Source organism: Bos taurus, chromosome 8 (genome assembly GCF_002263795.3).
Source record: "Bos taurus isolate L1 Dominette 01449 registration number 42190680 breed Hereford chromosome 8, ARS-UCD2.0, whole genome shotgun sequence".
In the NCBI taxonomy this organism is placed as follows: domain Eukaryota; kingdom Metazoa; phylum Chordata; class Mammalia; order Artiodactyla; family Bovidae; genus Bos; species Bos taurus.
In genome coordinates, this window is record NC_037335.1 from 110504785 (window position 1) to 110520807 (window position 16023).

The 16023-nt window shown below is 42.3% G+C and overlaps 1 protein-coding gene across 8 annotated transcripts in view; it reads left to right on the forward strand.

The window, feature by feature from the left end:
* The first annotated feature begins 1462 nt into the window (after positions 1–1462).
* The window catches only part of CNTRL (centriolin), an 87864-nt gene continuing 73303 nt past the window's right edge, over positions 1463–16023 (forward strand). For 7 of the 8 annotated variants that reach the window (XM_024996363.2, XM_024996364.2, XM_024996370.2 and 4 more), the window contains exons 1-4: positions 1463–1580; positions 7972–8219; positions 9295–9425; positions 15679–15809. In XM_024996363.2, coding sequence (XP_024852131.1) covers positions 8003–8219; positions 9295–9425; positions 15679–15809 — 479 coding nt within the window. In that variant the 5' untranslated portion in view covers positions 1463–1580; positions 7972–8002. Of the gene's footprint in view, positions 1581–1810; positions 1871–7971; positions 8220–9294; positions 9426–15678; positions 15810–16023 lie in introns of those variants that run through there. The other variant, XM_059889538.1, reaches the window with a different exon arrangement.

Here is a 16023-nt window from a genome sequence, read left to right on the forward strand (position 1 = left end):
GGATTTTCCAGGCTACAGTACTGGAGTGGGGTGACATTGCCTTCGCCGCAAAGGGTCTCCTGTGTTGCTTAAATACTAGTTGGGGAGAGAGAAGCATTCACTTAAATGTGAACGTGAAAGGCGCCCCCTGTTGAAAACTACCTGAACTTCTGATTCCTGAATCCATCTCTGCCTCTGAGAAAAATTACAAGTGCTTAAGATGGTTCAAGGGCAACCCACTCCAGTACTCTTGCTTTGAAAATCCCATGGGCGGAGGAGCCTGGTAGGCTGCAGTACAGGGGGTTGCGAAGAGTCGGACACGGCTGAGCGACTTCACTTTCACACTTCAGTTTCATGCATTGGAGAAGGAAATGGCAACCCACTCCAGTATTCTTGCCTGGAGAATCCCAGGGACTGGGGAGCCTAGTGGGAAGCCATCTTGGGGTCGCACAGAGTCAGACACGACTGAAGTGACTTAGCAGCAGAGCAGCAGCAAGATGGTTCATAATAAGGCCTCTCTTCTTGCTTTAGCTTCTGCACTCCAGATTTTTGGCTGCCATCCTGATTTATTTAACATCAGCTCATTGTCAAGCTCCTTCTCTCCATTCCTCCTGGGGTTTGCACAAGTTGCTCCCTTTGCCAAGCAGATTTTTCCCCACTCCCATACTCCCTTGACTAAGTTCTTTGGTTCTTATAAGACTTAAGGAAGGATGAGGCGTCATTAGGCAAAAGTCATTTGCCTAATGACCTTTGCCTAATACTGTCCAGGGTACCAGCTGGAAAATGGGAAGCTGGAATGGAGGACCGGTGTCCTTAGAGACCACGTTTTTAAAAAGAATTCACCGTATTTCCCTAGTATTCAGCACAGTAAGTGCTAAATTCTCTTAAACTATGTGTTAAAAATATGTGGTGAAATGCAGCCCTTTCAGGCAGGCCACAGCCGAAGTTTCTTCAGCTGCTTTGGCTTTCCTGTCACAACCTGAGGACTATTCTCAGCCAGGACTCCCAGGCTGCTCTCATTCCCGTAACCTCGGGTGCATGTGAAGCCTAAACTGCGTTCCCTCAGAGGTTCATCTACGTCTGACCTGTCTGGCCCCTGAAGAAGAGAATTCGCCTCAGAAACGGGCCGTGCGAAGGAGGAGCGTGCGAGGCACACTAGTTCAAAGCCAGACGGCCAGCAATGGAAATGCCGGGGCTTGGTGACAGCTACATGGGTCTCTCAGGTCGTCCTCAGGCCCAGCCCCCGCGGAGTGTGTCAAGGCCTGAGCATGAGGAGTCGGCCGCTTCGCCTCAGAGAAAAGAGCAGGGCCTCTCGCCGCCGGCAGCGGGAAATCTCGCCTCGCGCGGGCTCCCGCAGGCTCCCACGCGCCTTTGCGCGCCCGCGGCCCTGGCCGACTAAGAGGCGGGAAGCCTGGTCCCGCCCCCAAGCTCCGGGGAGGGGCGTGACCGCTGCAGGCTCCGCCCACGCGGCGCGCACGGCCCCACGGCAACCGGCACAACACAACAAAATGGCTGCTGCGCCGCTGGGCGCCTGAAGGGAACTGCCGGCACCTCTCCGCCCGGCCTCGTCCGGCGGGCTTGCTCGGCCTCGCTCTTTCGTGGTGAGTGCCAGGCCTGGTCTAGGCCGTTCTCCGGCCTCCAGGCGGAGCGGGTGGGGACCAGCGGCGAAGGCGGAAAGGCCTGGACCCAGCGAGGGATGGATTCGGGGCGGGGGCGTGTGCCTGGGAGTTGGGATTGGATGGGAAGGAGGGAGGGCCCGGAACCGGCGTGGGGCGGGGGAGGAGGATGGAGGGAGGTTTGGATTAGAAGTGAGGAGGTCACGGGGTGGGGGCTTTGGGATGAAGGGCCGGAGTGTGGGGAGGTGTGGACGCGGGGGTTCGGCGAGTGAAAGGTAGGGTCCCGCTGCTGAGCGGAGCGGGGTGGAGGTGTGCCAGGTGTCTGCGGGGAATGGCTGGGATACAGGATGGTGTGGGTACCCTGACGGGCGTCCTGAAATCGACCGGAACACAGTACATGGAGAAAAAAGAGAGTTGGGATATGGGGAAGAAAAAGAAGGGGAAGAGCAAATACTTTGTCGTATAACGGTTAAGGGACAGGTGCATTTTCAAGTCAAAGCTTGGCTTCACGTCTTGATTCTGCTACTGTGCTACTGACCGTCTGTGAGATTTGGGCTTGCTAATGTTTTCTCGTTTGTGAAAATGCTCGCTGACTGCTTTTGAGTGTACCTTGTGTGCCAGATTCGGTTCTACATCCTTTAGTCCTTCCCATTAACTGATTTAGAATTTAAAATAACTTGAACGAGGTCATCATTCCCATCTTAAAAGTGATGAAACTGGATCAGAGAAGTTAAATAATTTGTCTATGTCACACAGAAAGTGGAAAATTAACCTTTGAACTCAGACTTAATTGTAGAACCCAAGCTCTTAGTTCTTAAGGATACATTGTCACTTATAAATGAGGTTAATAATTATCATAATATACATTATCTGCAAGAATTTGTTTGGTAATGTCTTTAGAGTGCTTAGCACAGGCCTTTCTTCACTCATTCAACAAATATTTATTGTGCACCAAATCATACAGCCTCTACTGTATTGTAGCCTAAACTCTAGAAGGAGAAACAAGCAATAATCAAGTTGTTTCACAAATAATCATTTAATTCTACTTGTAAGGTGTTGGGAAGGATGCTATTTGGGGCAGAGACCTGATCCTCTTGTGTGTTTTGAGTGTGGAAGTCCTGCCTTCCCAGCCCTGTATTCTTAGAGCCTCACAGTTCTTGGTGCCTTAAAGTTGTGGAATAGAATTGAATGACTGAAAAAAAATAAACTAATGAAAAGGTTTGGGAAGCTTTTTTTCTCCCATACTTGAGTAGCATGGAGAGAGATGTGAGAGGAGAGCTCCGGATGTTAATAGGATACGGAGGGACACAGATGTCAGGGTGTTAGAAGAGAGAGGCACGTAGATAGCCAGTTGGGTTGAGATGAAGTGGAATGGATGGAGACTGGAGTGTTTTGTTTGAAGAGGGGATAATTAGAAGCCAGAGTATTTGAATGAATTAGGATGTCAGAATATTTGCTGTGATGAGCAGTTTGGGAAATCAGGATGAATACAGAAATGTGGAGGCAGGGCACTGGAGAGAATTGTAGAGAAATGGAGAAGACTAGTACAGTGTTAGGGAAGAGACTTTGTGGGAGAACTTGGCAGTCAGAATGGGATGAAGGGTGGGAGGCAAAGGTTGACGAGCACAGGATGGGAGAATTGCCCTTGGTGAGAAATAGGAGTCAGGGTATTTGAAAGGACTAGTTGGAGAAAAAGAGTGTTTAAATGTGTCAGAGGGTATGGGATGAAGTCGAATTATAGGGAAAGTACTGAGATGTGATTAAAGGGCTAAGGGGTGCCATGGAGAGGGATATGGAGGTCAAGAAATGGGGATGGATATTTGCTTATTGGAGTAGCTGGGAAGAGAGATGGAAGGTTTGGGAATTATAGAGATCTGCTTCATTTGGATGGAGAAGGCAATGGTATGCCGCTCCAGTACTCTTGCCTGGAAAATCCCATGGATGGAGGAGCCTGGTAGGCTGCAGTCCATGGGGTTGCAGAGTTGGACATGACTGAGCAACTTCACTTTCACTTTTCACTCTCATGCATTGGAGAAGGAAATGGCAACCCACTCCAGTGTTCTTGCCTGGAGAATCCCAGGGACAGGGGAGCCTGGCAGGCTGCTGTCTTTGGGGTCGCACAGAGTCAGACACCACTGAAGTGACTTAGCAGCAGCAGCAGCCTAATTTGGAAAAGATAAGAGATGATGGAATCTTAGAAAGGCTGGATAGAGGTGAAGGTGTAGACTCTACTAAGCTGTGGTGGAGGGGATTGTTAGATCAAGGCCAGTTTCTGAATCTGAGGACAGGATGCTCAATCATATGACTTTGATTATCACATCATTCCAGTGGCTTTCTTTTATTCTGCAGACTTACCTTCTGGGTTTTCAAAATGTATCTCCAGCTCTGGACTTGTTTTGATTTCAGTTTATCCTGCCCCTTCACACACACCAGCCCTGCCTCTCGTCTCTGTCTTCTCTTTTCTATTGCTCGGCCTTTCTGTTGTTTATGTAATTGCAGACCGCAGCCTTGGTCAAGCAGCATCGCTCGCTCTCTCTTAAACTCGTGGTTCAAGGTTTTACTGCTGCCAGGTGTCCTTCCTCAAGTACAGTAAATCCTTAAGCCCATATTACTGAGTTAGCTCTTCTGTGAGATCGTATGTCCAGGCTTTACAGGGGCTATGGCGACCCAGGGAGGAGGTCTGGGAATGCACTGTGACTTCAAAGCCATCATTTAATCTTTCAGGTTACAATTCATTAAAGGAAGGAGTTGATTTTGATTTCTGGAATCCATTCTAATATATTTATTTAACTCTATTATTGAGTAGGGCAGAGTTTTTCTAATCAAGAGAGATCTCATGATATTCTAGTGAGGCCCAAAGAGTCTTGGTCATTAGGATGTTGTGAGAGGAATTTGGGATGGTTCAATATTTTAAGAAGTTAGAGATAAGACTAAAGTGCAGGGTATAAAATAATTGTGTTGCATAAAAATGTAGGATGTACATGCATTTTTAAACCAAGAAACTAAAAATGTGTATAAAGCATATCTCTGGAGCATGCAGCATGCTGTCATTCTAATCTTATCATTTTCTGTCATGCTATGAGATAGAGAAGGACATACAGAAGTGGGAACTGGGCGCTGTACCACTCCTCTTTTATTTTTTAAGTCCTTTGCCCTTATGAAAATTGTATTTAACTCAGGAATGAATAAAATTGTGTTATTAAAGCACATGCCTCTTAGCTCTTTCAAGCTTGAGTATATCGTTATTTAGAAAGAGAGCACCAGTACAATCTAACACAGAATGAGGCGTATTACAAAGAGACTTTTTGCCTTGGCAGAATGTTAAGATAGAAATTGTTTGCCACACTTGTGAAATTAGGTCCTAAAGCTTTGTGGTTAAGACATCAATAGCAGTTGTGTGAATTGAGGGAAGCTTTTCTGACCTTTGTGGATGATTTGACATGAAAAAAACTAAAGAGAAAGTAAAGACATAGATTTGCAGTTTAAAGTGATCTAGATTGTAGAACAAGGCAGTTGTCCTTGTTGTACTATATACCTGTGAAACAATAATCACTTTTTAAAAAAATTTAGCAGGTTTTTGCTACCTTCAAACTAGTCTCCAAGACGCTAGATCGTGAGTTCAGTGGTGCTTTCGTTGTATTAAATTTTCTGTTTTTCCTTCAAAAAAATTAAAATGTTTTAAAAAGCTACCATTTATTTTTATTTATTTTCCTTCCTTCCTGTTTTTATTTTATTATTTCTTTTGGCCATGCCTCACACAGCCTGTGGGGCTTAGTTCCCTGACCAGGGATCGAACCCACAGCCCCTGAATTGGAAGCATGGAAACTTAACCACTGGACAGCTGGGAAAGTCCCTGGCATTAGGATTTGAGCTATCCAAAAACTTTGGGTTGCAGATTACTTTTCTAAAAATAGTTTGTGTTTTGTCTCCACACTTTAGGGCTTCCCTGGTGGCTCGGTAGAGAGTCTGCCTGCAGTGCAGGAGACCCAGGTTCAACCCCTGAGTCGGGAAGACCCTCTGGACGAGGGAATGGCTACCCACTCCGGTATTCTTGCCTGGAGAATCCCATGGACAGAGGAGGCTGGTGGGCTGCAGTCCATGGGATTGCAAAGAGTTGGACCCAACTGGGTGACTAACATCTACACATACACACACTGCATTTTCAGTAGTGAGGGTATGGGAGATTATGGATACTGAGCAAAGTAGAAGCATTGTTAATGCAGCTTGTTCAAGACCTATACATCTTATAACATTTTTTGGTCTAAAAGTTTGGCAGATTTATAATTTTTGCAGTGTGCTTATAAGAGCAGTTGTATATCATGAAAATCTTTTTTGCATAAACCTGACTTGTAAGTTAGGACTCTTGGTATTGAGGACTGATACTGCTCATGAAGATAGCCTTTTGTTGAAGTATTGAATAGCATTTTATTGTTTCTAGGTTCTTTATGAATAATGCATTCTATAAATAGTAATTATCTGCCATCTTCTAAGCTCTGTTCTTGGCCTGGAATACATCAGTGAATAATATCGCTACTTTCGTGGAACTTAAATTCTACTAGATTAATTGTGTGATTTGACTTACAAGTTAATTTGAGAGAAGAACTGATTCTCATCATTACTCCAGCTAGCGTTCTATCTGAGTTTGGACTTTTACCTAATACCACTGGATTTGGCAGTGATTTCTTGGATATGAAATCAAAGGCACAGGCGGCAAAAGGAAAAATAGACCAGTTGGATTTCTTTAAAAATTTTAAATGAGTATCAAATGACAATATCTCAGGGACCTCCCTGGTGGCTCAGAGGTAAAGAATCGCCTGCCAGTGCAGGAGACACGGGTCTGATCCCTAGGCCAGGAAGATCCCACATGCCACAGAGCAGCTAAGCCCGTGTGCCACAACTACTGAGCCTGTGCTCTAGAGCAGAGGAGCCCCGGTGAGTGAAGCCGGCGCACCCTAGAGCCCATGCTTCGCAACAAGAGAAGCCGCCACAAGAAGAAGCCCCCGCACTGCAGCTAGAGAAAAGCCCAGGCAGCAGCGGAAGACCCAGCACACTAAAATAAACAGTTTTATTTTTTAAGACAGTATCAATTAGTAGAAAGGAAACCACAGGGTGGGAGAAAACTTTTACAAATGATTTATTTGACTAAAGTTAATATGCAGACTATATAGTGAGAACTCCTGAAAAGGTTAAAAAAAAGAAAGACCAAAGGCAAGCATTTGCACCAGAAATTAGATATAGAGGGCAGTGCGGCTCCAGCCCACAGAGTCTGGGAAAGTAGTGACAGATGTGAGGCTAGAGAGACAGGGCCACATCCCGCGGGCTCTCATAGATCGTGATAAATATTTCATTTATTACAGACCCATAGATTAACCTTTTAGATAGATCACTCTGGCCACAATGTAGTGATGGAAGAGGAAGGGAAGAGAGCTTATAGACAAATCAGCTAGAAGCTGTTATAGTAGTCTGATGAGTGTGTGAATTAGAGTAGACGAGAGGGGAGATGGAAAGAAGGGGACTAATTTGAGGGATACTTAGGAAGTAGAATTGACAAAACTTGGTGACTGATTGGTTTTGGGAAGAAGGAAGTGACTCCCAGTTTCTGGCTTATTCCCAAGAGCACTGTCCACTCGTAAGGGAACGCTGGGGGAGGAACAGGATGGGAAGAAAATGAGGGCGGGATGAGGGAAATGATACGTTCAGTCTGGACATGTTGATTCAGGATGCCAATGAGATGTCAGGTAGACAGTTGAGAATAGGTGTCTGGACTCAGAAGAGTTGGATTGAAAATATAAACATCAGTAAAAAGGTGGCATTGGGAATCATGGGTGTACATTAGGTTGTCTCAATTAAGTTTAGAGAGAGATCAGAGGAGACCTGAGGAGCTCTGACATTTAAAGAGTGAATGGACGCGCCTTGGCCAGGAAAGGAGGCTGAGGAGTGGCCAGGGAGACGGGAGGAGAGTGTGGTGTCCCAGAAGCCAGAGGAAGAAACTGTTGCAGGAACGAGAGAGCACTGATCAGCGTGAAATGCTGCTGGTTGTCAAGTATTTCCAGCTTTATGCACTCTAGAACTCTTTGTAAGTAGAAGAGGCACTGTGACTAGTTTGGTCCCATAAACTGAGAACGAAAGTGACAGATGAGGCTTCTGGCTGGAGTACATGTCAGTACAAGACCTTCTGGAGGTCTCTCTTCCCTCTGGTAAGGTAATCAGCAGTGTCTGAAATGATGTCTGCTTCCATCAGCTTGGAGTAGTGTGGGTTCTAGCATCTATAACTTCTGAATTTAAAATTTTGTAGGCTTGAAAATTTTAGAAATAGACTAATAGTTTTGATAGCTCTAAAAATTAACATTGTTAAATATACTGGAAACTCTTACAGGTTTTGATGGATACCTGGCTTTATTCTTGCAATGAAGAAAGGTGCTCAGCAAAAAATTTCCAAAACAAAGATGCCATCATCATCTCACTCTCCTAGTCCATCATCTCTTACGTCCAATATGAGATCTAGGTCACTTTCACCTTTAAACGGATCTGAGACTCTGCCTTTTCATTCTGGAAGACAGTGGTATGAGCAAGTCGAGATTATAGGTGAAAACACTATGCTTTTGGACCACCATGACCAGAAAGGTAATGCTTTTTAATCTACAAATTTCACCAAATACTCTTCTAAGTACAGATGGAAAATATTGAACTTACATTTTTGGTCCAACTATAACATGTATCCATCCTACTAGTAACTTGACCCATTGTTTTTGACAGAAATTGTCTAAGGACAGTGGAGGATGGAGGCTTCCGGTTGAGGGCGAAGGGTTAGAAGAAGGGTTTCCGGAAAGAGGAAGCTTTATCTCCTGTGGCAGGAGAGTACTTTAAAGTTCATGTGCCAGTTTACCATCGTCCTTGGTTGAGGGGAAGGCATATCTGCTCACTTCAGAATGGAGTGCCTTAATTCAGTATAAACATGTTGTCCACCCCTGGGCTGTTCCAGGCTGCTTATCGGCAAGCTACCAATCTGTGAATGGACTGATTCTCACATCAGGGACACATATGAATGTTCACCAAGGTTTTTATGTTTTTCTTAAAAGCATTCTGTCAGTCTAGGAATCTGTTTTCAAAAATGGGTTCTTTTCTTAAGAAATTTACTTACTGTGATTAAATACAAAGAAAACTTTTTTGTGATTTCTTTGCTATGTCATGAAATCATGGTCATCAAATTCTATTGATGAATACTGCTGCTGCTGCTGCTAAGTTGTTAGTTTAAAAAACTAACATTAAAATACTGCTAAAAACCTCAGTGCTGCCCATACTTAAAAGTATAAATTTTAGATTCATCTGCTAGGTTCAAGTCCTAGATTTGCACATTTTTAGCTGTAAGAGTTGAACAAATTGTTTTTCTAATTTTTTTTATAAAGGAAAATAGTAATTTCTATCCCAAAGGTTTGTTGTACAAATTGCATTTTTTAATGTAAAGCATTTAATACAAAGCTTACACACAGTTAATATTTATGAAGTATAACTTATTGTCATCATTATGAAATGCTACATAAAGTAAAATATTAGTTAAATATTCCAATTAGAACTAGCCAGCTGTTTTTACAATTGCGTGGTCTAAATTTTTGTTGTTGTTGTTTAACATTAAGACAGTTTGTTTCTCAAAGTATTCATGTCTTCCTCTTTTGATAATGATCTGTTTGCATAACTTCAGAAGCTGATTCACATGCAGGAGTTCGATATATTACAGAAGCCCTTGTTAAAAAACTTACTAAACAGGAAAATTTGGCCTTGGTAAAATCTCTGAACCTTTCACTTTCCAAAGATGGTGGCAAGAAATTTAAGGTAGGTTACCAACATTTCTGAATACAGACATTATTTTAATTTTTGTGCTTTAAAATGAAAAAATAAATATATATGGGATTTACAGTACTATTTCATCCTAATGTCGCTGGATTTGTTGCAGATCTTTTACTGTTTCTAGTGACAGTTCTCCATCAGAAGTGTGAAGTGTGACTTCTTCAAATTCATAACCTCCTGTTATTCTACATGTTAGTGATTCTCTCTAGAAAGCGTCAGCAAACTACAGTCTAAATGCCAGGTTAGGCCTACTGCTTGTTTTTGTTAATAAAGCTTTATTGGAGCACAGCTACACTCATTTATTTCCATATTGCCTGTGGCTGTTTTTGTGTTACAATATCAGAAGTAAGTGATTGTCAAAGAAACTATATATGCCTCACAAAGCCAAAAAATATTTACTACCTGGCCTTTTGCAGAAAAAGATTACTGATCCCTGCTCCAAACTGTTTACTACTTTATTCTATTCATAAACTATACACCATGAGTACACTGAAATTTAATTTTTATTTTTTTAATAAAAATAATTTCTTATTTATTTTATTATTATTTTATTATTTTGTTTATTATTTTTTTTATTATTTATAACTTAATATTTTTGGTTGGAAAAATATAAACTTAGATGCCTCCAGTCACAAAAATTAATTCCAGGAGATTGACAATCTTAATGAAAACAAAACAAAAATCAACCAACAAAAGCGCTATCAAAGTATTAGGAAAGAGTGTGTTTTTAATCTTAGAGTTGGGAAGGCTCTCTAATCGAACACTAACCCTAGTACCACAAAGAAAAATACTGACAGATTTAGCTTACATAAAGATTAAAAAGTGGTGTTTAACGAATTATTATCTTTTAAAAAGTTAAAGAAAAACAACAAGCTGGCAGGTAGTGTCTTCAGCATGTGTAACAGTATCCGCATAATATAAAGAGCACCTGTGATTCAATAGAAAGAGACACCAAATGGTAAATGTGCAGAGGATAAGTCTGTTCACAAAAGTATTATAAATGGCTGTTAACATGAAAGTATATTCAGTTTCATTACTGTCAAAGAGATGAGAAATAGAACAGTGGTTTGATGCCATTTCTCATCTTGTATGTCTAATAGATAAGAATTAAAAAGATTATTTCAGCATTCAGAAAGATGTGAAAAATGGATCTTCTCATTTGGTCTTAGTGGATGTATAGATGGGTACAGCATTTTAGGAAAACAGTTTGATAGTATTTATCAAAATTTCAAATGTACTTATTTGATCCAGCAATTAAGTTTATACTAACTGAGTTTATACTCACCAACATAGCAGTTCTATTTCTTGATGTCTGTTAATATTTACACATGTATCCAAAAGTATCTGAAAAGTAATGTTTATTAGGCATTATTTAAAATAGAAAAATTGGAAATAACCAGTTGTCTGTCAGTAGGGAATTGCTTAAAAATTATAGTGCAGTATACCATGAAATGGGCTTCTCTGGTGGCTCAGTGGTTAAGAATCCATCTGCAGTGCAGGAGTTGCAGGAGACATAGGTTTAATCCCTGGTCAGGAAGATCCCCTGAAGGAGGGCATGGCAGCCCACTCTAGTATTCTTGCCTGGAGAATCCCATGGACAGAGGAGCCTGGTGGGCTATAGTCCATAGGGTCACAAAGAGTTGGATACAACTGAAGTGACTTAGCATGCACGCACACCATGAAAAACTTTCAAGTGTCTTGGAAAACAAGAACAGAAACAAACTCCCAGAACTCTTACGTATTAATGTGGGGAATGGTCCAGTATATTTAATGGAAAAAACAAATTCTGAAGTATTTTTAGTAAGGTCTCAAAATACTTTTTTAATTCATTAAAAATACTTTTTTAATATATTAAAAATGCTTTTTTAATGAATAGAAAGGTCTGTGTGTATATACGTTGGTCTGTTAACAAGGGTTACCTTTGAGCAGTGAGATTTTTTGGTGGGGAAGCTGAACTGGAGACCTGATGAAGAGAGCTTTTTATGTTTTGTTTTAAATTTTAATTAGAATATATTTATGTTTTATGTAATTAAATAGGAAAAAAGGAGACATCCTGGAGTTTAAAGATTGTAAAAATAAAATACCAAGTTAGTAAATCCTTACTGTGTGGTTTCTATATACGCCAGGTATTACATTAGGCTGTAGGAATAAATATAGAAGTGAATAAGCTTAGTTTCTGATTTTGGGAACTTAGTGTGAAAAACGCCTATTCTGATTTTGGGAACTTAGTGTGGAAAATGCCTAGAATTAAGAGGAGAAATATTGAGGAGGAGTCAAAGGAAGTGAGTGGGTCTGGGAGAGACAGACCCAGTGAAAAAGTCTGAAGGCGCTGTTGGAATAGAAGATCCAAGAGTGTGATGGATGGAGACCAGAGGAGGAAGAACTTAGGAGAAACATATGTGCTGTAAAATGTCAGAGCAACATCTAACAGCATGAAAACTGGGAAAAAGTTGTTTGATTTGGCAGTGTAAAAAGCCTTCTCCATTCTTGAAGCCCACCAGCTTCATTCTTTTAGGGTCTTTGCTGTTTGTTTTTTTTTTCTGCCTGGTATTCTCTGTCTCAAGAGAAGACTCTACACATGGACATCACCAGATGGTCAACACAGAAATCAGATTGATTATATTCTTTGCAGCCAAAGACGGAGGAGCTCTATACAGTCAACAAAAATAAGACCAGGAGCTGACTGTGGCTCAGATCATGAACTCCTTATTGCCAAATTCAGACTGAAATTGAAGAAAGTAGGGAAAACCACTAGACCATTCAGGTATGACCTAAATCAAATTCCTTATTATACAGTGGAAGTGAGAAATAGATTTAAGGGACTAGATCTGATAGAGTGCCTGATGAACTATGGACGGAGGTTCGTGATATTGTACAGGAGACAGGAATCAAGACCATCCCCATGGAAAAGAAATGCAAAAAAGCAAAATGGCTCTCTGGGAAGGCCTTACAAATAGCTGTGAAAGAAGACAAGCGAAAAGCAAAGGAGAAAAGGAAAGATATAAGCATCTGAATATAGAATTCCAAAGAATGGCAAGGAGAGATAAGAAAGCCTTCCTCAGCGATCAATGCAAAGAAATAAGAGGAAAACAACGGAAGGGGAAAGGCTAGAGATCTCTTCAAGAAAATTAGAGATACCAAGGGAACTTTTCATGCAAAGATGGGCTCGATAAAGGACAGAAATGGTATGGACCTAACAGAAGCAGAAGATATTAAGAAGAGGTGGCAAGAATGCACAGAAGAACTGTACAAAAAAGATCTTCACGACCAAGATAATCATGATGGTGTGATCACTCACTTAGAGCCAGACATCCTGGAATGTGAAGTCAAGTGGGCCTTAGAAAGCATCACTATGAACAAAGCTAGTGGAGGTGATGGAATTCCAGTTGAGCTATTTCAAATCCTGAAAGATGATGCTGTGAAAGTGCTTCACTCAATATGCCAGCAAATTTGGAAAACTCAGCAGTGGCCACAGGACTGCAAAAGGTCAGTTTTCATTCCAATTCCAAAGAAAGGCAATGCCAAAGAATGCTCAAACTACCGCACAATTGCACTCATCTCACACACTAGTAAAGTAATGCTCAAAATTCTCCAAGCCAGGCTTCAGCAATACGTGAACCGTGAACTTCCAGTTGTTCAAGCTGGTTTTAGAAAAGGCAGAGGAACCAGAGACCAAATTGCCAACATCCGCTGGATCATGGAAAAAGCAAGAGAGTTCCAGAAAAACATCTATTTCTGCTTTATTGACTATGCCAAAGCCTTTGACTATGTGGATCACAATAAACTGTGGAAAATTCTGAAAGAGATGGGGATACCAGACCACCTGACCTGCCTCTTGAGAAATTTGTATGCAGGTCAGGAAGCAACAGTTAGAACTGGACATGGAACAACAGACTGGTTCCAAATAGGAAAAGGAGTACGTCAAGGCTGTGTATTGTCACCCTGTTTATTTAACTTATATGCAGAGTGCATTATGAGAAATGCTGGGCTGGAAGAAGCACAAGCTGGAATCAAGATTGCCAGGAGAAATATCAATAACCTCAGATATGCAGATGACACCACCCTATGGCAGAAAGTGAAGAGGAACTAAAAAGCCTCTTGATGAAGGTGAAAGAGGAGAGTGAAAAAGTTGGCTTAAAGCTCAACATTCAGAAATCGAAGATCATGGCATCCGGTCCCATCACTTCATGGGAAATAGATGGGGAAACAGTGGAAACAGTGTCAGACTTTATTTTTTGGGGCTCCAAAATCACTGCAGATGGTGACTGCAGCCATGAAATTACAAGATGCTTACTCCTTGGAAGAAAAGTTATGACCAACCTAGATAGCATATTGAAAAGCAGAGACATTACTTTGCCAACAAAGGTCCGTGTAGCCAAGGCTATGGTTTTTCCAGTGGTCATGTATGGATGTGAGAGTCGGACTGTGAAGAAAGCTGAACTCCGAAGAATTGATGCTTTTGAAGTGTGGTGTTGGAGAAGATTCTTGAGAGTCCCTTGGACTGCAGGGAGATCCAACCAGTCCATTCTGAAGGAGATCAGCCCTGGGATTTCTTTGGAAGGACTGATGCTAAAGCTGAAACTCCAGTGTTTTGGCCACCTCATGCAAAGAGTTGGCTGACTGGAAAATACTCTGATGCTGGGAGGGATTGGGGGCAGGAGGAGAAGGGGACGACAGAGGATGAGATGGCTGGATGGCATCACGGACTCGATGGATGTGAGTTTGGGTGAACTCTGGGAGTTGGTGATGGACAGGGAGGCCTGGCGTGCTGCGATTCATGGGGTTACAAAGAGTTGGACACAACTGAGCGACTGAACTGAACTGAGTGGCAAATAAGGGTGGTAACGTGAAAGCTGAGTAGGAAACAGGTGTTGTGTGAGGTGATTTGTATCATATAAAGGAGACTGAGCTTGTTTCCAATGGAAACAATGAAAACAGTGACAGACTTTAATTTCCTGGGCTCCAGAATCACTGCAGATGGTGACTGGAGTCATGAAATTAAAAGACGCTTGCTCCTTGGAAGAAAAGCTATGACCAACCTAGACAGCATATTAAAAAGCAGAGATATCACCTTGCCAACAAAGCCCCGTCTAGTTAAGGCTATGGTTTTTCCAGTAGTCATGTATGGATGTGAGAGTTGGACTATAAAAAAGCTGAGCGCTGAAGAATTGATGCTTTTGAACTGTGGTGTTGGAGAAGACTCTTGAGAGTTCCTTGGACTGCAAGGAAATCCAGCCAGTCCATTCTAAAGAGATCAACACTGAATATTCATTGGAAGGACTGATGCTAAAGCTGAAACTCCAATACTTTGGCCACCTGATGTGAAGAACTGATTCATCTGAAAAGACCGTGATTCTGAGAAAGATTGAAGGCAGGAGGAGAAGGGGACAACAGAGGATGAGGTGGTTGGATGGCATCACCAACTTGATGGACATGAGTTTGAGCAAGCTCCGGGAGTTGGTGATGGACAGGGAAGCCTGGCGTGCTGTGGTCCATGGGGTTGCGAAGAGTTGGACACACTGAGCGACTGAACTGAACTGAGTGTGTTGAACGTAGATTCCAGTGGCAGGGAAACTGGTGCACTGGTATGTTGCCATTGCCTGGTGCCACATCTGGCATGTAGCAAGTGTGTAGTGAATATCTGTTGAATCGTGACTGTTTTTATTCTTTTTTTTTTTATCTTTTGGCCATACCACACGTGGCATGTGGGATCTTAGTTCCCCAACCAGGGATCAAACCCATGCCCATTGCATTGGCAGCTCGGAGTCCTAACTGCTGGACCATCAGGGAAGTTCCAAATAGTGACTGTTTCTAAACTTGAGGGAAGACCCAGGAGAGAGAAAGGTTGAGGATCCAAGAACACAAGGAGAGGAGATGGGGAACATTATGGCAGAGCATGAGTACCTTAGCTGAACTTTGAAGAAAGGAAGGGAGAGAGGGAGAGGCATAGAAAAGTGGAGAAGGAGGAAAGGACTGATGGAGAAATTTCTCGCTGAACAGTCTTCAGTTTCTTAGTATGGAGGAAGTGGCATCTCCTGTAGGGCAAGAAAAGTTTGGCAGGTTGGGGAGAGTGGCCCCTCCTGACCAAAGAGAGCCACACCAGGGTACTGTCCAGGGGAGCAGTAATGGCTTAATCTCCGGTGACTGATCAGAACAGCCCCTGATGCATATGCTTATATGTCGAGCTTATGTCAAGGCATCTGTTGTATAAAGCATTTATTCATTTGTTTCCAATTAGTATATCGAAAATTTGGAAAAATGTACTAAGCTTGAAATACTGAATCTCAGCCATAATCTAATAGGGAAGATTGAGAAGGTGGACAAGCTGTTAAAGTTACGTGAACTCAACCTATCATATAACAAAATCTGGTGAGTAAAGCCTCCTCCGGGTGGCACTGCACGGTCTTTGTCTTTGGTAATGAGGTGGGTCCACACTGCCCGTGTTACTGCAAGAAGCCTTTGGAAGAGCCAGCACTTTGGTTACTCACTTGTAGTCTAGCCCTTCACGTAGGATAATTGTCATGTTTTGGCATTTCTAAAGTACAGAATAATACCTAGTATTACCAAAGAAGGAGCTACACTT